The sequence below is a fragment of the Erythrolamprus reginae genome, chromosome 3 (genome assembly GCF_031021105.1).
Source record: "Erythrolamprus reginae isolate rEryReg1 chromosome 3, rEryReg1.hap1, whole genome shotgun sequence".
Classification (NCBI taxonomy): Eukaryota; Metazoa; Chordata; class Lepidosauria; order Squamata; family Dipsadidae; genus Erythrolamprus; species Erythrolamprus reginae.
In genome coordinates, this window is record NC_091952.1 from 3,891,483 (window position 1) to 3,918,387 (window position 26,905).

A 26,905-nucleotide genomic window follows, 5' to 3' on the forward strand; every position below is an offset into this window, starting at 1 on the left:
CTTTTGTGTGCTGATTTTTCCCCGCTTGGAAACTAAACCAGAGCCAAGTGTGTTTCACTTTGTGAAAGAAGAAGGACTGTGAATTGCCTCACAGCTGCAACTAAGGATCACAGAACTGATAAGGGACTTGTACAAATTACCAGTTTGTTTGGAGACGGCTGCTCTTTGCTATACCAAAAGAGGGCTTGGTTTAAGTGAATTTTCATTATAAAGAACATTGTTTTGAATTTTCAAACGTGTGTGTGTGAAATTTGTACCTGTGAATTTTTGGGAGGAGTCTACCAGAGAGCCCGACAGAACACTCATCATCTCATTTCTCATTTCATTCTTTTTTGCAAAAGTCTTTACAAATATATTTGTTTCTTCCCCCAATCCCAAAACCTTCAACCTTACATTATCTACAATAGACCTCTCCCCTTTTCGAAGAGCTCTGTAAGGGGTGTGCATAAGCGCACCATTGTGTCTACCGTTCCTGTCCTAATGTCTTTTTATATTTTCTATCTCTACTTTATACTTATATTATGTTAAACATACTACAATACAATACTACATTTGTATGACAAATAAAATAAATAAAATAAAATTATCTTATTGCTTTATTAGTTCAAGTTTGCTTTTTCTTAAAAAACCCATCCTCCCTTCCTATCTCATACAGCCCTTCTTTCTTTCTTCTTCCCTTCCTCTTCCTCTCTCCAAAGCTACTTCCTATTCCTTCTCTCCTTCTCCTCTTTCGCCCATTCCAAACATCTGGAATCTCTGGGAGATTTCAGAATGGGCGCAGGAAGGGAAAGCACATCAGCATCGCTCCCTGGAGCCTGGCCAACCCGGGCAAAAGTGTTCCCAGCCTCTTCTCAAACTCACCAAGTCCTCTTGGATTAGGCTGCAAAGTCCAAACAACAGCTTGCTAGGAGGATCCTTTCCTCCTCTTCTTCCTCCCCCCTTCCACTCTTCCTCCACTTCCCTCTCTTTTTCTTCCCCTTCTCCTTCCCCTTCCACTCTTCCTTCCCCTCCGTCTCTTCCTCCTTTTCTTCCCCTTTCCCTCCCTCTCTTCCTCCTCCTCCTCCTCTTCCTCCTCTTCCCTCTCTTCCTCTTTTTCTTCTCCTTTCCCTTCCTCTTGTCCTCCTCTTCTCTCTCCTCCTCCCTCTCTTCCTCTTTTTCTTCCCCTTCTCCTTTTCCTTCCTCGCTTCCCCCTCGTCCTCTCCTCCCTCTCTTCCTCCTTTTCTTCCCCTTCTCATTTCTCTTCCTCTCTTCCTCTTCCTCTCCCTCCTCCTCCCTCTCTTCCTCTCCTTTCCCTTCCTCTCTTCCTCCTCTTCTTTCTCCCTCCTCCCTCTCTTCCTCCTTTTCTTCACCTCCTTTTCCTTCCTCTCTTCCTTCTCCTCTTCTTCTCCATCCTCTTCTCTCTCTTCCTTTTTCTTTCCCTTCTCCTTTCCCTTCCTCTCTTCCTCCTTGTCCTCTTCCTCTCCTCCCTCCTCCCTCCTCCCTCTCTTCCCTCCTTTTCTTCCTCTTCTCCTTTCCCTTCCTCTCTTCCTCCTCTTCCTCTCCTCGCTCCTCCCAATCTTCCTCCTTTTCTTCCTCTTCTTCCTCCCCCTCCTCTCTCCCCTCCCTCGCTTCCTCTTCCACCTCTTCCTCCCCTTCCCCTAGGAGAAAAGTCAGCACCCGTCCACCCTCCTGGTTTTAACATACCTGTGAATGGAACAAGGGATTGTGTGTGGATTTTCTGAATGGAAATTACAATTTACGGAAGTTCAGAAACTGGGGCATTCTGGGAGTCGGAGCCCCCTGGTTTAAAATTGGAGAAACAATGGTGTATGAACTGCAGAAAGTCGGCGCTCATCCACCCTCCCAGAGAATGAAATATTTGGGGGGATATTAAAAAAGAAGGGATAGAATATTTCCCCTAAAGGAGAAATGGGAGAAACCAGCCCCAGGCAACCCTGTCCCGAAGCCAGTGTTTGCTGGCTGGGGAACTCTGGGAGTTGACGTCCAGATATCTTCAAGTGGCCAAGGTTGGGAAACACTGCCCTGAGCAGACCCTGAGAAGACCAGCTCTTAGAAATGTCGATTGGGTGATCCATTCAGAAAAGACTGGGTCAGACCGAGACTCCGGATAAGCAACACAATTAGGCAAGCCAAAGGCTGACAAGATTAGCTCAGGCAAACGCCTAGGATTTGCGTTTTTCCTTTTGCGAATAGAGCCAGCCATTTATTATTTATTTATTTATTTATTACTTAGATTTGTATGCCGCCCCTCTCCGAAGACTCGGGGCGGCATACAAATGAACCCACTGAAATCAAAAAGGTATAAAAAGTGACCCTACTCTCAACTCCCTTTTGTCAGCTGTCCCAGAACAGCATGCTGTGGTTCTGCTCACAAATAAACTTCCTTTCCAATCAGCCCCCATTTTATTCCCTGCTTGGGACTAGAAATGGATTTTTCTTTCCCCCCCCCTCCTCCCCCCCCCTCCCTATTTCTCCTTCACCCCACTCCTTTTTCCTTCTTCTCCCTCTTCTTTCTCCTCTTGTTATTTATCCTCCTCTTCCTCCTCCTTATCCCGTCTCCTCCCCCAACACCCTCTCTTTCTCCTCCTCCTCCTCTGTTTTCTAACAATTTTCAAGGGGACTGAGCTAAGGAGTGGGGTGGCACAAGGCGCAGCACTGCAGGCTACTAGTTCAGCAGTTCAAATCTCACCACCGGCTCCAAGTGGATTCAGCCTTCTGTCCTTCCTTGGTGGGTCAAATGAGGACCCAGAATGTTGGGGGCAAGAGGCTGATTCTGTAAACCACTTAGAGGGGGCTGTCAAAGCACAATGAAGCAGTATATAAGTCTAAATGCTATTGCTATTCCTTCCTTTCCCCCTTCCTCTCCTTCCTTTCTTCTTTCCTTCTTTCCTTCCTTCCTTCCTTCCTAAAATGAAGACCCAGATTGTTGGGGGCAAGAGGCTGATTAGCCTTTGACAGCCTTAGAGGGGGCGGTCAAAGCACCATGAAGTGGTATATAAGTCTAAATGCTATTGCTATTCCTTCCTTCCTTCCTTCTTTCCTTCCTAAAATGAGGACCCAGATTGTTGGGGGCAAGAGGCTGATTCTATAAACTGCTTAGTGAGGGCTGTCAAAGCACCATGAAGCGGTATATAAGTCTAAACGCTATTGCTACAAGCCTTCCTCTTCCCCCACCCTCGCTGCGGCTGACCAAACGAATCCTGCAAAGCCCAGGGGTAGTGCCCCCCCCTTCCCTCTCCTCCGTAAAACAACCCTGGCAACTCCCACCAGCTATGGAAACTTTTGACCTGACCCCAAGAAGGAGCAGTTTCTGGAGCTGAAGTTCAGGCTGGCACGGGGCCCAGCCAAGCTCCCCTTCCGCCACTGTCCGGCCCCCTGGCCCTCCCTCCTCCCTACCACCGTTGCGGCCTTTCGAGGAAAGCGCCTGGAGACACACACGGTTCCTGTGGCATCGGTTTTATTTACAACTGCGCAAGCTGGAGAGGAGGCAACCTTGGCAGCTCAGGAACGGCGATGGTATCCCCACCAGGAGTTTGGCTCTCCGTCTGGAAGTCCTCCTCGTTGCAATTCCAGTCTGACCCCCCCTCCTCTCCGGGACAGCCCCTCAAATATGGGAACACTGTTATCAGGCCACTTCTGGTCCTTCTTTACATTAAAGTAGACAAACCCCATGCGTGCAGCTGTTCTTTGTTCTTTATATTGCTGCCAATCTGCCTTCCATTGAGGACCTGTATACTGCACGAGTCAAAAAGAGGGCGGGGAAAATATTTACTGACCCCTCACATCCTGGACACAAATTGTTTCAACTCCTACCCTCAAAACGTCGATACAGAGCACTGCACACCAAGACAACTAGACACAAGAACAGTTTTTTCCCGAACGCCATCACTCTACTAAACAAATAATTCCCTCAACACTGTCAGACTTTCTACTAAATCTGCACTTCTATTCTACTAGTTTTTCTCATCATTCCAATCACCCATTTCCTCCCATGTTGACTGTATGACTGTAACTTGTTGCTTATATCCTAAGATTTTTATTAATATTGCTTCTTCATTGCTTATTTGACCCCTATGACAATCATGAAGTGTTGTACCACATGATTCTTGACAAATGTATATTTTATTTTATGTACGCTGAGAGCATATGCACCAAGACAAATTCCTTGTGTGTCCAATCACACTTGGCCAATAAAAATTCTATTCTATTCTATTCTATTCTATTCTATATGCTTTAATCTCCAGTTCCCCAAATTAATTGTTCTCACTATCAGAAAGTTTCTCCTTCGTTCTAAGTTGCTTCTCTCCTTGTTTAGTTTCCACCCATTGCTTCTTGTTCTACCCTCAGGTGCTTTGGAGAATAGCTTGACTCCTTCTTCTTTGTGGCAACCCCAGAGATATTGGAAGGCTGCTATCATGTCTCCCCTGGTCCTTCTTTTCATTAAACTAGACATACCCCATTCGTGCAACCGTTCATTGTTCTTCATATGCTTTAATCTCCAGTTCCCCAAATTAATTGTTCTCACTATCAGGAAATTTCTCCTTAGTTCTAAGTTGCTTCTCTCCTTGTTTAGTTTCCACCCATTGCTTCTGCACTTCTATTTCTATTAGTTTTTTTCTCATCATTCCTATCATCCTTTTCCTCCCACTTAGGACTGTATGACTGCAACTTGTTACTTGTATCCTAAGATTTTTTTAAAATATTGATTGTTTCTTCATCGCTTAGTTGACCCCTATGGCAATCATTAAGTGTTGTACCACATGATTCTTGACAAATGTATCTTTTCTTTTATGTACACTGAGAGCATCTGCACCAAAGACAAATTCCTTGTGTGTCCAATCATAGTTCCCTCTAAGCTGAGCAGTGAGCAATCGCTCACTTAAAAATCATCATCAACTCAGAGTTTTCCAAACCTGCCCAGAAGCCGAGAGGGAAAGAGTGAGAGGGAAGGAGAGAGAGAGGAAGAGAGGAAGAGAGAGAAACAGATAGAAAAAAGAGAGGAAGGAAAAGAGAAAGAAAAAGAATGGGAGTAAGGAAGAGAGAAAGAAAATCAAAATCTAGTTTGAAACTAGCTCAACTATTTAAGTGGCATTTTGATATTGATAGAGTTGCCCTATTATGAGCTCACTGTTATAGACACACAGTATTTTTTTATTTTTTTATTTATTTATTATTATTTTTATTTATTTATTATTTCTGTGCCGCCCAGTCCCGAAGGGAATGCCGCTCACAAACTATACTTTTCCGCCCACCCCAAAAAAAAATTAGAGGGAACACTGTGTCCAATCACACTTGAACGATAAAGAATTCTATTCTATTCTATTCTATTCTGTTCCGTTCCGTTCCGTTCCGTTCCGTTCCATTCCATTCCATTCCATTCAGAAAATAGTATAAGGGCAGACTAGATGGACCATGAGGTCTTTTTCTGCCGTCAGACTTCTATGTTTCTATGTTTCTATTCCATTTTATTCTATTCTATTCTATTCCATTCTATTCTTCTTATTCTACGCTCAGGTGCTTTGGAGAATAGGTTGACTCCTTCTTCTTTGGGGCAACCCCTGAAGGCTGCTATCATGTCTCCCCTGGTCCTTCTTTTCATTAAACTAGACAGGCCCAGTTCATGCAACCATTCTTTGTTTTTTACATGTTTTAGTCTCTAGTTCCCCAAATTAATTGTTCTCAATATCAGACATTTTCTCCTTAGTTCTAAGTTGCTTCTCTCCTTGTTTAGTTTCCACCCATTGCTTCTTGTTCTACCCTCAGGTGCTTTGGAGAATAGCTTGACTCCCTTTTCTTTGTGGCAACCCCTGAGATATTGGAAGGCTGCTATCATGTCTTCCCTGGTCCTTCTTTCCATTAAACTAGCCAGGCCCAGTTCCTGCAACCGTTCTTTGTTTTTTACATGCTTTAGTCTCCAGACCCCCAAATTAATTGTTCTCACTTAGTTCTAAGTTACATCTCTCCTAGTTTAATTTCCACCCATTGCTTCTTGTTCCACTCTCAGGTCCTTTGGAGAATAGCTTGACTCCCTCTTCTTTGTGGCAACCCCTGAGATATTGGAACATTGCTATCATGTCTCCCCTGGTGCTTCTTTTCATTAAACTAGACATGCCCAGTTACTGCGGCCCTTCTTCATATGTTTTTTGCTTCCAGTCCCCTAGTCCTCTTTGTCGCTCTTCTCTGCACTCTTTCTAGAGTCTCAACATCCTTTTTGCATCCTGGTTACCAAAACTGGATGCAGCATTTCAGGTGTGGCCTTACCAAGGCCTTATAAAATGGCATTAACACTTTGTGTGATCTTGGTTCTATCCCTCTGTTGACGCAGCCTAGAACTGTGTTGGCTTTTTGGGCAGCTGCTGCACACGGCTGGCTCCTAGTTCAATGGTTGTCCACTAGGATTCCAAAATCCCTCTCGCAGTTACTACTGTTGAGCCAGGACTTCAAGATCCCTCTGACAGTTGTAGGCGTTTGCAAAGCCAAAGAAGACCGAGTCCAAACCCTCAGGGGTGAAAGAGGGGCGAGTGAACAAGGACGTCCAGTTGTCTCTCACAGCACCGAAAGGTCGTGGCATGACTTCGAGCGGACCTTCAGGGCAACTTTCTGGTTGTTGCGGGCCACCAACCGGTCCAGGAAACGCCGCACCTTCTTGGTCAAGCTCTCCTTGCGCTTGTAGAGTGACCGGCGCCGTTCGTTGGCCTCCTGGCTGTCCTGACGTAGCCGGATCTGCCGCACGACCCCTTCGAAAAGTTCGCTCACGTTGTGCTGGAGAGCCGCGGACGTCTCGATGAATTTGCAGTCGAAAACCACGGCGCAGGCCCGGCCTTCTGCAAGGGGGAAAAGTGCCAGGCTGTGAGAAGATTGATGGATGTCTCTGTCAGAAATAAGTTCATTTCTGAAGGTAATATGACAATGCAAGTAAATGGATTGTAACCATGGGAGAGGCTGATGTAAGCCATAATCTGCATGTATTCATGGGTTTGCGAATTGTGCGGCAACCTGACTGGCCATCCTATATAAGGAGGAACACCCTTGCATGGGTGTGGTTTTGTTACAGTGGGAGGTTTGTTACAGAGTGGTTTGTAACTGAGTGGTTAGTAGTAGTGATGGGCGAACCCAACGGTGTTCGGGTTCGGCAAGTTCGGACGAACTTCATGCAAACTTCGGCTGAACCCGAACGGTCCGTGGCGCCAAAGTTCCGCCCTCGGAATCCCATCATTTTTTATTTTTACGGATTTTTAATTTTTATTTATTTTTATTTTTACGAAAAAGGACACCGCAGCGGCGCCACAAGCAAAGGGAGGTCCTTTCACGAAAAAATAAAAATCTCTTCGTGGGATTCCCCACTTCCTTCAAAGGGAGGTCTTTCCATGTAAAATTTTTTTTTTATTTTTACAAAAAAGGATGCCGCAGCAGCGTTGCAAGCAAAGGGAGGTCTTTTCATGTAAAAATAAAAACAATTATTTTTAAGTGACAGGACCTCCCTTTGCTTGCGGCGCTACTGCGGCATCCTTTTTCGTAAAAATAAAAATAAATAAAAATAAAAAATCCGTTAAAATAAAAAACAATGGTATTCCAGGTGTGGAGCTTTGGCGCCACGGATATTCGGGTTCGGGTTTGGCCGAACTTTGCGTGAATAATGTTCCCAGCTGTTACCTGCTTGCAAGCTCCTTCACTGTTACTCTCTGTGAATAATGTTTTCCAAACTCTGTCTTTGCAGGGTTTTTTCATTGCTCTACTTCCTCAGAATCTTTCTTTCCAGCCCTAACCAGGTGCTAATGATGTTCCCAGCTCTTACCCGCTTGCAAGCTCTTTCATTGTTACTCTCTCCGAGTGAATTTTTTTTTTAAACCCTGAGGATAAAATAATGTGCTAGGTAGAGACTAGATAGATAGATAGATAGATAGATAGATAGATAGATAGATAGATAGATAGATAGATAGAGCAAAAGAGAGAAATGATAGATAGATAGATAGATAGATAGATAGATAGATAGATAGATAGAGAAATAGAGAAAGAGAGAAAGAGAGAGAGAGAGAGCGAAAGAGAGAGATGATAGATAGATAGATAGATAGATATGATAGATAGATAGAGAAATAGAGAGAGAGAGAGACAGAGTGAGAGAGAGAGAAAGAGAGAGGTGATAGATAGATAGTAGATAGATAGAGAAATAGAGAGAGAGAGACAGAATGAGAGAGAGAGAAAGAGAGAGGTGATAGATAGGTAGATAGATAGATAGATAGATAGATAGATAGATAGATAGATAGATAGATAGATAGATAGTAGATAGATAGATAGATAGATAGATAGATAGATAGATAGATGAGAGAGAGAGAGAGAGATGGCAGACTCCCAAGTGCCAGTTATGAAAAACTTTTTAAAGCTTTCTTCTTTTCACTGACCTAAGGATTCTTAGATGGAAGGATTCTTTCATGCAGCACAGAAAGCTTGATTAGAGCTATATGTTCACCGGCTCAAGGTCAACTCATCCTTCCCTCCTTCCAAGGTGGGTAAATCCGGATCCAAATTGTTGGGAGCAAGAGGCTGACACTGCAAACTGCTTAGAGAGGGCTGGAAAGCAGCATATAACACTTAAGGACCGCTGCTATATCTACATACATAAAAAGTTGACCAACAAGCGCTTAACACCAAATGTGGGAAGAGAAACTCGGGAAAAGTGTTGCCTCACACTGATTTTGGCCATGCAGGGGCATTCGCTGGAGAAAGCAATTTTGTTTGGATGAGTTCAGGGTAAAAGTAAACCAGGCCGCCGAAGAACTCGGTGGCTGGAGCCCATCAAAGCTGACACCAGCCCGAGCATGGGAAAACTCAAAGAACAATTTACACATAACACTTGCATTGAGAATTGTTTCTGCCCAATATTGGAAAAATGAAAATATAATTGAAAAAAATAACAGCATGCACAGAAATGGATAAGCTAACAAAGGAATTAAAAAATATGGATGATTCTGAATATTTTAATCGATGGGATAAGTTTTATCACTGGCTGGAAGAAAAGGAAAAATAATAATAATAATAATAATAATAATAATAATAATAATAATAAGAAGAAGAAGAAGAAGAAGAAGAAGAAGAAGAAGAAGAAGAAGAAAAAGAAGATTATTATTATTATTATTATTATTATTATTATTATTATTATTATTATTATTATTATTATTTATTGGATTTGTATGCAGCACCTCTCCGAAGAATTAAAGATATACAGTCAAGGAAAAGTTAAGAAAATTGGAAAGTAAAAGAACAGGTTCGGTGAGAAAGGGGAACTTAAGAAGAGATACTGGAGTAAGAACAATGTATAGAAATGATATATACTGCTCAAAAAAATTAAAGGAACCCTCAAAGAACCCATCCTAGAACTGAATGAATGAAACACTTTCATTGAATCCTTTCTTCTGTACGAAGTTGAATGTGCACAACAGCAGGTGAAATTGATTGTCAATCAGTGTTGCTTCCTAAGTGGGCAGTTTGATTTCACAGAAGTTTGATTGACTTGGAGTTATATTGTGTTCTTTAAGTGTCTCCTTTATTTTCTTGAGCACTGCATATTATGTAAATATTAGCTTTGTAATAGAGAATAAGCACACTAAGAATTATGCTACAGGTATCTCTCACAGCGTCCAAGGTTTTTAAATGTCTTTTGTGTTGCGTTTTGTATGACTATAAATAAAGAAATATTTCTTTTTCTTTCTTTCTTTTAAAAAGGAAAACTCAAAGAAACAGAACAAGATTGGAAGGCGTGGAGAGACCGCCTGGCCCATAAAACAGAACAGAATTACAGAGCTGGAAAAGGGACCTTCAGAGGTCTTCGAGTCCAACCCCCTGCTCAAGCAGGAGACCCTCTATACAAATGGTTATTGCAATCTCCTCTTAAAAGCCTCCAGCAGTGATGGAGCACGTACGATTTCTGGTGGCAAGCAGTTCCACTGGTTAATTGTTCCAACTTTCAGGAAATCTCTCCTTAATTCCAGGTTGGTTCGCTCCTTGATTGGATTCTCTCCATTGTTTCTGGTCCTACCTTCAGGAGCTATGGAAAACCTATGGAAAGTAGGTGGACCCCCTCTGCCCTCCAACATTGGAAGGCTGCTATCACATCCTCTTCATTAGACTAGACCAGTGATGGCGAAGCTTTTTTGGTTCACGTGCCAAAGGGAGTGTGAGGATATGTTGGCATGCATGCATGTGCCCACACCCCTTCCCTCCCCCCACGTATGCGCACTCCCCAGGCACTGCCCCCATGAAACAAAGAAACATAGAAGACTGATGGCAGAAAAAGACCTCGTGATCCCTCTAGTCTGCACTTATACTATTTATTTATTTATTTATTTATTTATTACTTAGATTTGTATGCCGCCCCTCTCCGAAGACTCGGGGCGGCTAACAACATGTAGAAACAAATCATAAGCAATCAGACAAATTTAAAATATTTAAATATTTAAAAAACCCCATATGCTAACAGACACACACACAGACATACCATGCATAAATTAAACGTGCCCAGGGGGGAGATGTTTCAGTTCCCCCATGCCTGACGGCAAAGGTGGGTTTTAAGGAGTTTACGGAAGGCAGGAAGAGTAGGGGCAGTTCTAATCTCCGGGGGGAGTTGGTTCCAGAGGGCCGGTGCCGCCACAGAGAAGGCTCTTCCCCTGGGGCCCGCCAACCGACATTGTTTAGTTGACGGGACCCGGAGAAGGCCAACTCTGTGGGACCTAATCGGTCGCTGGGATTCGTGCGGCAGGAGGCGGTCTCGGAGATATTCTGGTCCGATGCCATGAAGGGCTTTAAAGGTCATAACCAACACTTTGAATTGTGACCGGAAATTGATCGGCAGCCAATGCAGACTGCGGAGTGATGGTGAAACATGGGCATACCTAGGTAGGCCCATGACTGCTCTCGCAGCTGCATTTTGCACGATCTGAAGTTTCCGAACACTTTTCAAAGGTAGCCCCATGTAGAGAGCATTACAGTAGTCGAATCTCGAGGTGATGAGGGCATGAGTGACTGTGAGCAATGAGTCCCGGTCCAGATAGGGCCGCAACTGGTGCACCAGGCGAACCTGGGCAAACGCCCCCCTCGCCACAGCTGAAAGATGTTGTTCTAATGTGAGCTGTGGATCGAGGAGGACGCCCAAGTTGCGGACCCTCTCTGAGGGGGTCAATAATTCCCCCCCCCAGGGTAATGGACGGACAGATGGGATTGTCCTTGGGAGGCAAAACCCACAGCCACTCCGTCTTATCCGGGTTGAGCTTGAGTCTGTTGACACCCATCCAGGCCCCAACAGCCTCTAGGCACCGGCACATCACTTCCACTGCTTCGTTGACTGGGCATGGGGTGGAGATGTAAAGCTGGGTATCATCCGCATATTGATGATACCTCACCCCATGTCCTTGGATGATCTCGCCCAGCGGTTTCATGTAGATGTTGAATAGCAGGGGGGAGAGGACCGACCCCTGAGGCACCCCACAAGGGAGAGACCTAGGAGTCGACCTCTGTCCCCCCACTAACACCGACTGCGACCGGCCAGAGAGGTATTTTAGCTTAGGGTGGATCTATGTTTATCCCAGGCATGTTTCAATTCAGTTCCTGGGGTTTTACCAACCACGTCTGCTGGAAGTTTGTTTCAAGCACCTACTACTCTTTCAGTAAAATAATATTTTCTCACGTTACTTCTAATCTAACCTCAGATTGTGCCCCCTTGTTCTTGTGTTCACTTTCCTATTGAAAACACTTCTCTCCTGAACCTTATTTAACCTTTTCACATATTTAAATGTTTCGACACTGTCCCCCCTTTCCCTTCTGTTCTCCAGACTAGACAGATTGAGTTCATGAAGTCTTTCCTGATAAAAGTTTTATGCTTAAGATCTTCCACCGTTTTTGTAGCCTGTCTTTGGACCTGTTCAATTTTGTCAATATCTTTTTCTAGGTGAGGTCTCCAGAACTGAACACAGTATTCCAAATGGGGTCTCACCAGCGTTCTATATAGCAGGATCACTGTTTCCCTCTTCCTGCTTGTTATACCTCTAGCTATGCAGCCAAGCATTCTACCTGCTTTCTCTACCGCCTGATTGCACTGTTCACCCATTTTGAGACTGTCAGAAATCACGACCCCTAAAGGAATGCACACAATCCTCCCATCCCCGCACATGTTCACTAAAGCCTGAAACGTGAAAAACTGAAAGTTTGAAAAAACACACTTCCAGTATGCCTATTGGGCTGTTTTTTGCACTCTGGAGGGTTCACAGAAGCTTCCTGAATCACCGGAGTGCAAAAACATCACAATGGGCAAACCGGAAGTGTGTTTTCCGAACTTCCGGTTTGCCGTTGTGCTGATTTTTGCATTCTGGAAGGTTCAGGGAAGCTTCCTGAATGCCTGGAGTGCAAAAAACTGATAATGGGAAAACCGGAAGTGCATTTTTCTGAACTTCCTGTTTGCCCAATGGGCTGTTTTTGCACTTTGGAAGGTTCAGGGAAGATTCCTGAATCACCGCAGTGCAAAAACATCACAATGGGCAAACCGGAAGTGCGTTTTTCTGAACTTCTGGTTTGTCGTTGTGCTGGCTTTTGTACTCTGGGGCTTCTGGAAGTTTCCCTGAAGCACCCAGTGAAGAGTGAAGTGGCCTTCCCCAAGGCCGAAAATCATCTAGCCAGTGCGCACACGTGCGCTGGAGCTGACATAGGGCAACGTCTTGCATGCCCTCCGATATAGTTTTGCCATCATGGGACTAGATATGCCCAATTCCTCTAACTGTTCTTGGGAGTGGACCATTCTAACTGGTTCTCCCCCAACCCACATTCCTCCAACAAGAACCATTTCAGATCGTGCAGAACGCGGCCACGAGAGCCATCGTGGGGCTTCCAAGATTCGCCCACGTTTCTTCAACACTCCGTGGCTTGCATTGGCTGCCGATCAGTTTCCGGTCACAATTCAAAGTGTTGGTCATGACCTTTAAAGCCCTGCATGGCATTGGACCAGTCTACCTCCGGAACCGCCTGCTACCGCACGAATCCCAGCGACCGATAAGGTCCCACAGAATTGGCCTTCTCCGGGTCCTGTCGACTAAACAATGTTGTTTGGTGGGCCCCAGGGGAAGAGCCTTCTCTGTGGCAGCCCCGGCCTTCGGGAACCAACTCCCCCCGGAGATTAGAACTGCCCCCACCCTCCCTGTCTTTCGTAAACTACTCAAGACTCACTTATACCGCCAGGCATGGGGGAGCTGAGATATTCCTCCCCCCTAGGCCATTACAAGTTATGCATGGTATGTCTGTGTGTGTCTGGTTTATAATAAGGGTTTTTAGTTGTTTTATTATTGGATTGTCACATGCTGTTTTTATTATTGTTGTTAGCCGCCCCGAGTCTACGGAGAGGGACAGCATACAAATCCACTAAATTATTATTATTATTATTAATGTTAATATTATTATTATTAATATTATTATTATTATTATTATTATTATTATTATTATTATTATTATTATTATTTTCCCGTGGGCCCCCGTGGTTTGAGCAATGGAGACCCTCCCTCCCCAAGACCTTCCGGAAACCGGCTCGGACCCTTTTTGGACCCACCTTCCACCGAGACCTCTCGGGAGCGCACCAGGTCGCTCTTGTTGCCCACCAGGATGATGGGAAGGTTCTCCGCCTGCCGGGACCTCCGGAGTTGGATGCGCAGCTCGGAGGCGCTCTCGAAGCTCCCCCGGTCCGTGATGGAGTAGACGATCACGTAGGCGTCTCCCAGCTGCAGGCGGGAGTTCTCTTCCTCCGACGGCTGCAAGAAGAGGGGACGAGAGGGGCACTCAGAAGAGGGCAAGGGTCTCCCCTGCCCTCCGCCCCACCCTGACCCATGCCCAGCCAAGAGGGGGAGGAACACATCTCGGCCTCCTTTCCTGGCTGGCAGAGGCGCCTCTCACAAACAGGAGGCGGCGGGTTCAATCCTAGGTGGAGGCACCATGAGAATACATCTGCTATTTAACATTCTTATTGAAAGACTGTGTAAATAACAATAGTCAACATATCAGTTGACTTAGTTTCTTTTTCTTCCTTTCCTATTTCTTTTTACTTCTTTTCTTCCTTCTCTTTTTCTTTTTTTCCCCTTTCTTCCTGCGTTTCCTTTTTCTTTTACTTGTCTTTGTAATTGTATTTCATCTTTTTCCCTCTTTTTCTCTTTTTTATATTCAAAGAACAAATAGATTTTTTTTAAAAAAGAATATATCTGCTGAATAGAACTCCACCCGGGCAACAGGAAAGGCGATGGGCCAGTAAAACACTCTGCTCCATTCAGTTGCCCAGACTCTACCTTGCAAGGGATTATGGGGGGTCGTTAAAAGATTATGATGATCCTTTTCTTGCTAGCACAAAGTACAGGTAGCCCTAGAACTCCCCCCAAGTCACCCAGCTGGCTTTCATGCCTAAGGCGGGACTAGAACTCACAGTCTCCTGGTGATTGGCCCAAAGTCACCCAGCTGTTTTTCACGCCTAAGGCGGGACTAGAACTCCCCGTCTCCTGGTGATTGGCCCAAAGTCACCCAGTTAGCTTTCATGCCTAAGGTGGGACTAGAACTCCCCATCTCCTGGTGATTGGCCCAAAGTCACTCAGTTAGCTTTCATGCCTAAAATGGGGCTAGAATTCACCGTCTCCTGGTGATTGGCCCAAAGTCACCCAATCAGCTTTCATGCCTAAGGCGGGACTAGAAATCACAGTCTTCAGTTTTCTAGTCCGGTTCCTTAACCAGCAGACCAAAGCAACAGCCTTCTGCAAAATTTCACAGTGTCTACATTGGTGTTTCTTCATCTTGAGAGCTTTAAGGTAGGTGCCCCGGTCCCTTTCTCTCAGCCCAGCCCACCTCAAAGGGTTGTTGTTGCAGAGGGGTAGAATAGGACAAGGAGGTTGTGTTGTATATATTGGAGGTGAGGGATATGGAAGGAAATTTCATCTTAACGTAGGCCAATTAGTGTACATTTAAAGTGATGGTAATAATTGCAAAAATAATAATGGTGCAATACAAACAATAGAGTCCTTCTAAATTTAATAATTTAATTTTAATTTTAATTATTAAATTTATAAGCTGCCCAACTCCTTCAGGGCTCTATTGTTTGTATTGCACAATTATTATTTTTGCAAAGAGCTCAAGGCACTGCATCTATTTCAAGTTAGCATAACTTTACCGTCACTTTAATCATACACCAACTTTATATTATATTATATTATATTATATTATATTATATTATATTATATTATATTATATTATATTATATTATATTATATTATATTATATTATATTATATTATATTATATTATATTATATTATATTATATTATATTATATTATATTATATTATATTATATTATATTATATTATATTATATTATATTATTATTATACTATACTATACTATACTAATATACTATACTATACTATACTACATTTATTTATTTATTGGATTTGTATGCCGCCCCTCTCCGTAGACTCGGGGCGGCTATTACATTACATTATATTATATTTGCTCTTCCTTTAAATTTAAATTAATTTAAATTAATTAAAATTAAATTTTGCCCTCTGGTCAGGAGGAGCTCTTTGCAAATTTCCCCCAGGCAAGCTCCCTTACCTGTTTGGGAAAGCTACCCCTGCCCTGGGTCTCTGGGTAAGATCATTCTCACCTACCCTCTTTTCCGCTTCCCACGTGTCAATCACCACCAGCGTGGTCTCCTCCCCGTCCACAGACAAGGTGCGCTCAAAGGTGTCATCTGGAAAAAAAGCAGAGGCAGAACCGGGTGCGAATGGCGACGGATGGCTTCAGAATTAGCAATAAAAAGGAAATTGCTAATTGCAATTGTCCTGGGACTATTCAACGAGTGTCATCCCAATTATGTACGCTATTACCTATTATCCAATAGTTTTATACTCTTATATACTTGATTGATTGATTGATTGATTAAGTGAGTGATTGGATTTGTATGCCGCCCCTCTCCGAGGACTCGGGGCAGCTCACATGTCAAACAACATAACAATGCATCTAAAAATCCAATTAATATGGCTAAAATATACATTATCTTACAATCATTAAGATTTAAGGTTCCCTCTGTCACATTTTTTCCCCTTTCTTATCACATTTCTTATCACATTATTTTCTTCTCCTAATTCACGCATTAACGAGTCTTTGGAGAGGGGCGGCATACAAATCTAATAAATTATTATTATTATTATTATTATTATTATTATTATTATTAATTTTACTTTTCTTTTTGAGCCCAATTATATCATCTAGCCCAAATTTTATAGTCCCTTATTTTCTCTCACGCTCGCTCTTGCTTTCTTATAGACGTTTCGTGACCCAACTAGGGAACATCATCAATACTAGAAGGAAGGGGGTGGTTGCAGAGATGGGAAGGGAGAGGAGAGGAGGAGGAGGAGAACTGTGGGATCCTTTCTGCTCTCTGAGCCTGCAGACCTTTCATGACCAAACTAGGTAACATCATCAGTGCTGGAAGGAAAGAAAGGAAGGAACGAACGAAGGAAGGAAGGAACCAACGAACGAAGGAACCAACGAACGAAGGAACCAATGAAGGAACGAAGGAATGAGGGAGGGAGGGAGGAAGGAAGGAATGAAGGAACGAAGGAACAAAGGAACAAAGGAATGAAGGAACGAAGGAACGAAGGAATGAAGGAAGGGAGGAAGGAACGAAGGAAGGAATGAAGGAAGGAACAAAGGAACAAAGGAAGGAACGAAGGAAGGAACGAAGGAAGGAACGAAGGAACCAACGAAGGAACCAACGAAGGAACCAACGAAGGAACGAAGGAACAAAGGAACAAAGGAAGGAACGAAGGAACAAAGGAAGGAACAAAGGAATGAAGGAAGGAACAAAGGAACAAAGGAAGGAACGAAGGAAGGAACGAAGGAACGAAGGAACGAAGGAATGAAGGAACCAACTAAGGAACGAAGGAACAAAGGAAGGAACAAAGGAACAAAGGAAGGAACGAAGGAACGAAGGAACCAACGAAGGAACAAAAGAAGGAGGGAGGAAGGAAGGAAGGAACGAACGAACGAACGGAGGAAGGGAGGAACGAACGAACGAAGGAAGGAATGAAGGAACGAAGGAACCAATGAATGAACGAAGGAAGGAACAAAGGAACAAAGGAAGGAACAAAGGAACAAAGGAACCAATGAAGGAACGAAGGAACCAATGAAGGAACCAACGAAGGAACGAAAGAAGGAGAGAGGGAGGAAGGAAGGAAGGAACGAAGGAACGAACGGAGGAAGGGAGGAAGGAAGGAAGGAAGGAAGGAAGGAACAAAGGAAGGAAGGAAGGAAGGAAGGAAGGAAGGAACAAAGGAAGGAATGAAGGAACGGAGGAACGGAGGAACAAAGGAATGAAGGAAGGAACGGAGGAACGAAGGAACGGAGGAAGGAATGGAGGAACGGAAGAACAAAGGAAGGAACGAGGAAGGGAGGAAGGAGGGCAAGGGGAGTGGGAGAAGGACTGTGGTGTCCTTGGTACTCTGAGCTTGATGGTTTTCTTGCAGACCTTTCATGACCAAAGTAGGTAACACCCTCAGTGCTAAAAGGAAGTGGGATAGGAAAAGAGGAGGAGGGGGAGGAGAGGGATTGTGGCCGTCCTTGATGCTCTCTGAGCTTGGTGCTTTTCTTGCAAACGTTTCACGATCCAACTAGGTGACCTCATCAGTGCAACAAACCTCCCACTGATGACATTGCCTAGTTGGGTCCAGACGTTGTGAATGCTCCAACACTGGAAGTTTTGAAGCAGATGTTGGAGAACCATCTGTCTGAAGTAGTGTAGGGTTTCCTGCCTAAGCAGGGGGTTGGACTAGAAGACCTCCAAGGCCCCTTCTAACTCTGTTGTTATTATTAAAAAAGAAATTCTGGGTCTTTCTCTCGCCCCATTATTCTCCCCCAGGGAAGACCTAGAGGGCCCCCTACCTCTCTGCTGCTCCAGCGAGTCCCTTTCTTGCACTCCGGCAAAGAGGCTCATCAAACTGCTTTTGCCCACCCCGGGATCGCCGAGCAGGACCACACGGTAAAGGGACCCACAGGATTCCTCTGAGCCGGAGGATTCCGACCGCCAGCCCCCACAGGGCTCCGGGTGGCGAGTTCGAGGTTCGTAGGATAAAGACTGTCCCAACGGTGGATGGCAGAGTTCAGCCCGTCTGTTCCCGGGGTTGAGCCTCTCCCGGTGGGAGGCCGGAAGGGGGGTACTGGCCCGTCTCTGGCACGGAGCCCCGGGGCTTCCCCGCTGGACGTCGGTCATCATCTTCGGTCCAAGAGAATCGGTTCCACGGTTAGCTTGGCGGGTTCTGGGGAAAGAGGAGGGTCCACTTGTCCTCCAAAGCACCTTCAGGCAGGACGCGAAACGATGGATGGAAGCTCACCGAGGAGACAGAATCCGGTCTAGAATGAAGGATAAACAGTGAGAAGTAATTAACCGGCGGAACTGCTTGCCACCAGAAGTTGTGGAAGCTGCAACACTGGAGGTTTTCGAGAAGAGATTGGGGAACCGTTTGTCTGGAATAGTATATAGGATCTCTTGCTTGAGCAGGGGGTTGGACTAGAAGACCTCCAGGGTCCCTTTCAGCTCTATTCTGATTGATGGATGGGTTCATTGAACAGGGGGTTGGACTAGAAGACCTCCAGGGTCCCTTCCAGCTCTGTTTTGATTGATTGATTGATTGATTGACTGATTGATTGAACAGGGGGCTCAACAGGAAATAGTATAAGGTCAGACTAGATGGACCATGAGCTCTTTTTCTGCCGTCAACCTTCTATGTTTCTATGATTCAGCAGGGGGTTAGACTAGAAGACCTCTAAGGTCCCTTCCTCCTCTATTTTGATTGATGGATTGATTGAACTGGGGGTTGGATTACAAGACCTCTAATGTCTCTTCCAGCTCTATTCTGATTGATTGATTGATTGATTGATTGATTGATTGATTGATTGAACAGGGTGTTAGACTGGAAAACCTCTACTGTTCCTTCCAGCTCTATTATGATGGATGGATGGATGAATGGATGGATGAATTGATTGATTGAACAGGGGGTTAACTAGAGGAGTGGTCCCCAACGTTTTTTCCACCAGGGACCAGTTTCAGCAAGACAATTTTTCTATGGCCCAGTGGGGGCGGAAAGGGGCGTGGTTGGGGGCGGGATTAAGCATGGGGGTGCTGGTCCTCCCCGCCCCTCTTTCCCGCCATCGTCCTGTGGCCGGCAGAACCTGCCTCCCAAGCCCTCTTGCCCAGCGGGAGCTAAGCGCTGGAGAGAGGGGGTCAGGCTGGCCCTCCTGCCTCCCCCCAGCCAAAAACGCAAAAGAGCCCCGCGGAAGAAGCCAAAAGAGGCTTGAGCCTCTCAGTCCTTCCCGCCCCTCTGTCCCATCCATCGTCCTGTGGCCGGCAGAACCTGCCTCCCGAGGCCTCTTGCCCGGTGGGAGGCGAAGCGCTGGAGGGAGGGGGTGGCGGCATGAGGGCCGGCAGCTGCTGACTCCACGGACCGGTGCAACATGCCCCGCGGCCCGGTACTGGTCCGCGGCCCGGTGGTTGGGGACCCCTGATTACTAGAGGACCTCCAAGGTTCTTTCCAACTCTATTCTGATTGATAAATTGATTGATTGATTGAACAGTGAGCTAGATTAAACACAAGAGCAGTATTCCACTATTTTAGGGATATTCTCCAAAGCCCCTGAAGGCAGGACTAGAAGCAATGGATGGAAACTAACCAAGGAGAGAAGCAACTTAGAACTAAGGAGAAACTTTCCAACAGTGAGGACAATTAACCATTGGAACAACTTGCCTCTAGAAGTTGTGGTTGCTCCATCTCTGTCTCTCTTTCTGCCTCTATCTCACTCTCCTCTCTCTCTCTCTCTCTCTTTATTTTTCTTTCTCTTTCTCTCTCTCCTCTCTCTCTTTCTGCCTCTCTGTCTCTGTCTTTCTCTCTCTCTTTCCCCCCTTTCTCTGTCTTTCTGTCTGTCTCTGGTTCTCTCCCTCCCCTCTGTGTGTGTCTCGCTCTCCTCTGTCTCTCTCTCTCTGTGTGTGTGTCTCTGTCTCTCACTCACTCCACTCTCTCTCTCACACACACACCTGTCTCTCTCTCCTCTCTGTCTCTGTGTCTCATTCGCTCCCTCCCCTGTGTGTGTCTCTCCCTCTCCTGTCTCTCTCTGCCTGTTTCCCCCGTTTTTCTGTCTGTCTCTGTCTCTCACTCTCTCACTCCACTCTCTCTCTTTCTTTCCCTGTCTCCCCCACTCTCTCTGCCTCTATGTCTCTGTCTTTCTTTGCCTCTCTCTCTCTCTTTCCCCACTTTCTCTCTCAGTCTCTGCCTCCCCTCTCTCCTCCCCCTCTGTCTATCTCCCTCCCTCCATTCCCTCCCTCTCCCTCTCTCATTCTCGCTCTCTCTCTGGGTTGCAATTCAACTCTGGTTTCTTGCCAGGGCACCAGCAACCCAACGCCGGGCAAGCTGGTTTTTGCCAGCTCCCAGCTTCCAAAACACGGTTCAAATTTCACAAAGGAAACCGGGTTCCTATTGTCAGCCGCGGCGTCAAGTTCCACCGCGCCTTCCGCAACCGACGGCCGCCTCCGCGGAACGCGGGTTTTGCAGCGAAGTTCAGGAAAAAAGAAAAAGAGGCGAGGGTGCACCCGAGCATGTGCAAAGCGCGTCGCCCTGCTTTTCCCACGGGGGTGATTCCCCAAGGGGAGGGGCGCGCTTCGATTTGGGTGTAGGGGTCTCCGATCCAGGGGTATCCAACCTTGGCAACTTTTAAGACTTGTGGAGTTCTGGAAGTTATCTATCTATCTATCTATCTATCTATCTATCTATCTATCTATCTATCTATCTATCTATCTTTCTTTCTTTCTCTCTCTCTCTCTCTCTCTTTCTTTGTATCTAGCTAGCTAGCTATCCATCCATCCATCTATCTATATCATCCATCGATATCATCTATCTTATCTATCGATCTATATCTATTATCTTTTTATTTATATCTATCTATCTATCTATCTATCTATCTATCTATCTATCTATCTGTCTTTTTATCCCTCCATCCATCCATCTAAGTCTTATCCACAAAACTTAAAAAGTTAAAGAAAAAGAGTCGGAAGGGACCTTGGGGGTCATCTAGTCCAACCCCTTCGCGCAAGCAGGAGACCCTACCCTGTTTTCTAACCAATGGCGGTCCCATCTCTCCTTGGAATCCTCTCCAGGGATGAAGCTCCCGCAAAACTTCCGAAGGCAACTTCTCTCCCACCGGCGGATTGTTCCCAAAGCTGCCAGAATTAAATCCGGAATCCAGAAACCTCGCGAAAGGCAAATTCCGGGTAGGAAATCTTTCCAGGGCACGGTTGCATGGCCTCGGGGGTTCCCCTCACTCGCTCGCATCTCGTGGTCTGGGGAGGGAGCTCCAAAAGTCCACCTGAGCGAGGATCGAGCGCGACTGCACCCACTCACCCACCCATTGCAATGGATGAGACACCCCCCCCCCCCCCCGCCGCCGCTTTACAAGTTTCCAACTGGGTGTAAACTTCTCCAGGCTTACCAGCTCGACGGGTCGCTCTCCGGGTGTCCTCCGGCCGCCGCCGCCGCCCACAACCTTCCGCCCGATCCAGCCCGTCCGGCTTCATGGCGCAGCGCCGGGCAAGGCAGGGCAGGCGGGGGCTTTTTAAGCGGAGCGGTGGCGCCCCCGCCCCGTCGCAGCTGCGGGCGAGAGACACACCCCCAGCGGGCCCAGATGGACACCCACCCTCTTCCCGTCCTCCTTCCCTCCTTCCCCGCCGCCCTTCCCAAACAGGACAGAAAGTAGGGGGTCTCTTGAGGGCATCCAAAACGGCTCGGGGCAGAGGGTCTCCCGCGAGAAGTGATCCGGGGAGAAGGAGCCGAGCCCTGCAACGACTGGGGGGGGGGCTGCACAACCCTACAAAAGCCCTACTTCAGCTTCAACCGCAACAACACACGAGCATACAACCGATGCAGTAGGTAGGTACTTAACTTTGTAGGTTAAGCAGGTACTTAACTTTGCAAACTAAGTAAACCGCTCTAAATTCGACAGCACGAAATGAGTAGCTGATGCAGGGAACTCACTACCAGACTGTAGTTTCATCCCCTAACCCCCAAAATTTTACGCTTAGACTGTCCACTGTTGACCTCTCTCGAGTCCTAAGAGGTCAGTAAGGGGCATGCATAAGTCCATCAGCCTGCCTTCCGTCCCCTGTCCTCATGGTTGTTTGTTTGTTTGTTTATTCTATTTAATTAATTAATTTGACTTCTATGTCGCCCATAGGACTCAAGGCAGCTCACAGCAGTATAAAACTACAATAACAATAATAAAAAGAAGTTTCCCCTCTTATTAGTGCCCATCTCATGTATGTAAACAGCATATCTATGTATACTAACAAGAGAGAGAGAGACAGAGACAGAGACAGACAGATAAAGAAACAAATATAGGTAGGTAGGTAGGTAGGTAGGTAGATAGATAGATAGATAGATAGATAGATAGATAGATAGATAGATAGATAGATAGATAGATAGATAGATAGATAGATAGATACATAGATAGATTGATAGATTTATAGATAGATAGATAGATAGATAGATAGATAGATAGATAGATAGATAGATAGATAGATAGATAGATAGATATAGATAGATAGATAGATAGATAGATGATAGATAGATAGATAGATAGATTGATAGATGATAGATACATAGATAGATAGATAGATTGATAGATTTATAGATAGATAGATAGATAGATAGATAGATAGATAGAGAGAGATAGATAGATAGATTGATTGATAGATAGATTGATAGATAGATAGATAGATAGATGATAGATAGATAGATTGATAGATGATAGATAGATAGATAGATAGATAGATAGATAGATAGATAGATAGATAGATTTATAGGTAGATAGATTTATAGATAGATACGATAGATAGATAGATAGATAGATAGATAGATAGATAGATAGATAGATAGATAGATAGATAGATAGATTTATAGACAGATACATAGATTTATAGATTAGATAGATAGATAGATAGATAGATAGATAGATAGATTGATTGATTGATTGATTGATTGATAGATGATAGATAGATAGATAGATAGATTTATAGATAGATAGATTTATAGATACGATAGATAGATAGATAGATAGATAGATAGATTTATAGACAGATAGATAGATAGATAGATTTATAGACAGATAGATAGATTTATAGATTAGATAGATAGATAGATAGATTTATAGATAGATACGATAGATAGATAGATAGATAGATAGATTGATTGATAGATTGATAGATAGATAGATAGATAGATGATAGATAGATAGATAGATAGATATATAGATAGATGATAGATAGATAGATAGATTTATAGATAGATAGATTTATAGATAGATACGATAGATAGATAGATAGATAGATAGATAGATAGATAGATAGATTTATAGATAGATAGATTTATAGATAGATACGATAGATAGATAGATAGATAGATAGATAGATAGATAGATAGATAGATAGATAGATTTATAGATAGATAGATAGATTTATAGACAGATAGATTTATAGATTAGATAGATAGATAGATAGATAGATAGATAGATTTATAGATAGATAGATAGATAGATAGATAGATAGATAGATAGATAGATACGAGATATATAGATAGATAGATAGATAGATAGATAGATAGATAGATGATAGATAGATAGATAGATAGATAGATAGATAGATTTATAGATAGATACGATAGATAGATAGATTGATAGATTGATAGATAGATAGATAGATAGATAGATAGATAGATAGATAGATAGATAGATAGATAGATAGATAGATAGATAGATAGATAAAAGGATTGATAGACAGACAGACAGATTTATATGTCTAGCGAAGAGAAGGACCAGGAGAGACAGGATAGCAGTCTTCCAATATTTGAGGGGCTGACACGGAGAGGAGGGGGTCAGGCTGTTTCCCAAAGCACCAGAAAGCCAGACAAGGAACAATTGATGGAAACTGAACAAGGAGAAATTCAAACAGGAAATAAGGAGGAACTTTCTGTAGTGAGAATAATCAACCAATAGAACAGAATTTGCCTTCGGAAGTTGTGGCAGCTTCATCCCTGGAAGCTTTGAAGAAGAGACTGGACCGCTATCGGTCAGAAATGGTGTAGGGACTCATGCTTAAGCGGGGGGGGGGGGGGGGGTTGGACTACTAGATGACCTACAAGGTCCCTTCCAGCTCTAAAATAACACACCTTTTCTGAAGCAAAAGGCCCTACAAAATCTGGACAAATGTCTGTCTAGACTTCTTGAGAGCTTCCAAGTGATGGAGCATCCACAACTTCTGGTGGCAAGCTGTTCCACTGGTGAATTGTTCCCACTGTCAGGAAATTCCTCCACTTCCCTCAAGTTCCCTCCTTTGATTAGTTTGCATCCATTGTTTCTTGTATCCATTTATTTCTTCCAGTGCTTTGGAAAACAGGCCAAACCCCTTCTTCTTTGGGGCAGCCCCCTCAAATGGCTGGAAGACTGCTATCATGTCTGTCCTTCCTGTTGTGGTTAGCTCTGGCCCAGCTCCTGCCCCAAGGACTGTGGATGTGGGGGAGACATCCACATGCTGCAGGCCTGTTTTGCCCCTGGTGGAATCTGCTGATGAAGGCTCCTCTGACCAAGAAGACATGAGTGACAGGGAGGAGGAGAATGTGGCAGACAGCTCAGAAGGAGATCAATTATCTAGCTCCTCCTTGGATTCAGAACAAGAGTTAATGATACAGCGGAGAGCGATGCATAGGCAACAACAACTGCGAGATTATTATCAAAGAAAATGAGGCCACCTGTGGTTGGGTGGAGCTGTGGTCATTAGGGAGGCTGCTATAAATAGCAGCCTGTGGGTTTGGCCATTGTGGAGGATTATCTGATCGTTGTGTTTCGTGACTGCTTTACTGACTTTGACCTTTTGTGTGCTGATTTTCCCCCGCTTTGAAACTAAACCAGGGCAAAGTGTGTGTCACTTTGTGAAAGAAGAAGGACTGTGAATTGCCTCACAGCTGCAAGCTAAGTATCTCAGAACTGATAAGGGACTTGTACAAATTACCAGTTTGTTTGGAGACGAGTGTTCTTTGCTATACCAAAAGAGGGCTTAGGTTAAGTGAATTTTCATTATAAAGAACATTGTTTTGAATTTTCACATGTGTGTGTGTCTGAAATTTGTACCTGTGAATTTTTGGGAGGATTCTACCAGAGAGCCTGACAGAACACCTTCCGATATTGTTATTCCGCATTGGAGATCCAGATGGCTCCCTGGGGCCGTTCGGAGACCGAGGGGAAGCTGTGAGAAAGGGTTTAACAAGAGCAACAGATGCTCGGGCCTGCCCAAACTCAGCCCTCCGTTGCAATGTTGATGCTTTCCAGGACTTTCCGTCCCCATCCCAGTATGGAATTGCTCAGAAAATGTGCTTTTTTTTTTTTAAAGAGAGAGAGGTCCCTCCCCATCTTTTTTTATTCCGAATTTGCCCACTTTAAGACTTGTGGACTTCAATTCCCAGAATTCCTGAGCCAGCTTTGCTGGCTGAGGAACTCTGGGAGTTGAAGTCCACGAGTCTTAAAGCGGCCAAGGTTGCTGGCTGAGGAATTCTGGGAGTTGAAGTCTCCAGTCTTAAAGTGGCCAAGGTTGCTGGCTGAGGAATTCTGGGAGTTGAAGTCCACAAGTCTTAATAGAATAGAATTCTTTCCTGTGATTGGACAAACAAGTGTGATTGGAGAAACAAGGAATTTATCTTTGGTGCAGATGCTCTCAATGTACATGAAAGGAAAGATACTTTTGGCAAGAATCAGGAGTTGCCAAGGTTGGAGACCCCCTACCCTAGGCCAACAAACACTGCCGGTAAACCTTAACTTACAACCAAAACTGACAAGGACTACCTGGTTTTATATTTATTTGTATTTATTTATTTGCTACCTTACTTTATTAGGTTTTTTTTTAAATAAACAACTCGCACAGTGGAGCTAGTCCTCAATGTATGATCACAAGTGAGCCCAATATTCCCGTGGTTAAGCGTGACAACTCCTTGGAGAGTTCGGTTTCATTTTATGACTTGTCTTGCCACCGTTGGCTTTAAACAGTCACTAAATGAATGGAAGTAAGTTGTGCAGGACAACCTCAAAGCTGGACAAAGCTACGGACATTTTTCCTTTGCTACAATTTTGTCCTTTTCATCTGCGTTTCTTTCTCTGCTCCGCTTCGGACCAAAATTTTCATAATCTCTCCATCTTCAAGATGTGTATGTCATGATTTGAACCGGAGTCCTTAATAAAGGAGTTGCTTTGATGTAAATGGAATAGAATTGAATGAACGAGCTGGAAGGGAGCTTGGAGGTCTTCTAGCCCAACCCCTTACTCAGTAGTATAGCCTTTATTGTCATTGTACATCATTTAGACCAGCGGTTGGAGACCCCTGATGTAGACAATGAAATTGGTTTTAGCCTCACTGGTGCAATCCATGACAAGCAAGAAAAATATTATAAAGAATAAGTCCTATGCAAGTAATTAGTGGAAGAAAAAAATAAGAACCTCTACCATAGCTAGAGGTATCACAAGCAGGAAGAGGGAGATTGTGATCCTGCTGTATAGAGTGCTGGTGAGACCCCATTTGGAATAATACTGTATTCAGTTCTGGAGACCTCACCTACAAAAAGAGATGGATCAAATTGAACGGGTCCAAAGACGGGCTACAAAAATGGTGGAAGGTCTTAAGCATAAAACGTATCAGGAAAGACTTAATGAACGCAATCTGTATAGTGCGGAGGACAGAAGGGAAAGTGGGGACATGATCGAAACATTTAAATATGTTAAACATTCAGGAGGGAAGTGTTTTTAATAGGAAAGTGAAC

The 26,905-nt window shown here is 44.5% G+C and overlaps 1 protein-coding gene across 1 annotated transcript; it reads right to left on the reverse strand.

Annotated features, from left to right (window-relative positions):
• Positions 1–5,146: 5,146 nt before the first annotated feature.
• On the reverse strand, positions 5,147–21,640 carry REM1 (RRAD and GEM like GTPase 1). The gene is made up of 5 exons (XM_070748740.1): positions 21,543–21,640; positions 17,949–18,416; positions 15,674–15,756; positions 13,583–13,781; positions 5,147–6,824 (listed from the first exon to the last, which is right to left on the reverse strand). The coding sequence occupies exons 2-5, from the start codon at positions 18,277–18,279 to the stop codon at positions 6,547–6,549; spliced, it is 891 nt and encodes a 296-aa protein (XP_070604841.1). The 5' UTR covers positions 18,280–18,416; positions 21,543–21,640; the 3' UTR covers positions 5,147–6,546.
• Between the last annotated feature and the right edge of the window lie 5,265 nt (positions 21,641–26,905).

Coding starts and splice junctions, on each gene's coding strand:
- REM1 (XM_070748740.1), bottom strand. CDS start 18,279: ATGATGACCGACGTCCAGCGGGGAAGCCCCGGGGCTCCGTGCCAGAGA. Junction 15,757..17,948: donor CTCGCTGGAGCAGCAGAGAG/GTAGGGGGCCCT, acceptor CTTTTTTTCCAG/ATGACACCTTTGAGCGCACC. Junction 6,825..13,582: donor CCGAGAGGTCTCGGTGGAAG/GTGGGTCCAAAA, acceptor TCCCCCTTGCAG/AAGGCCGGGCCTGCGCCGTG.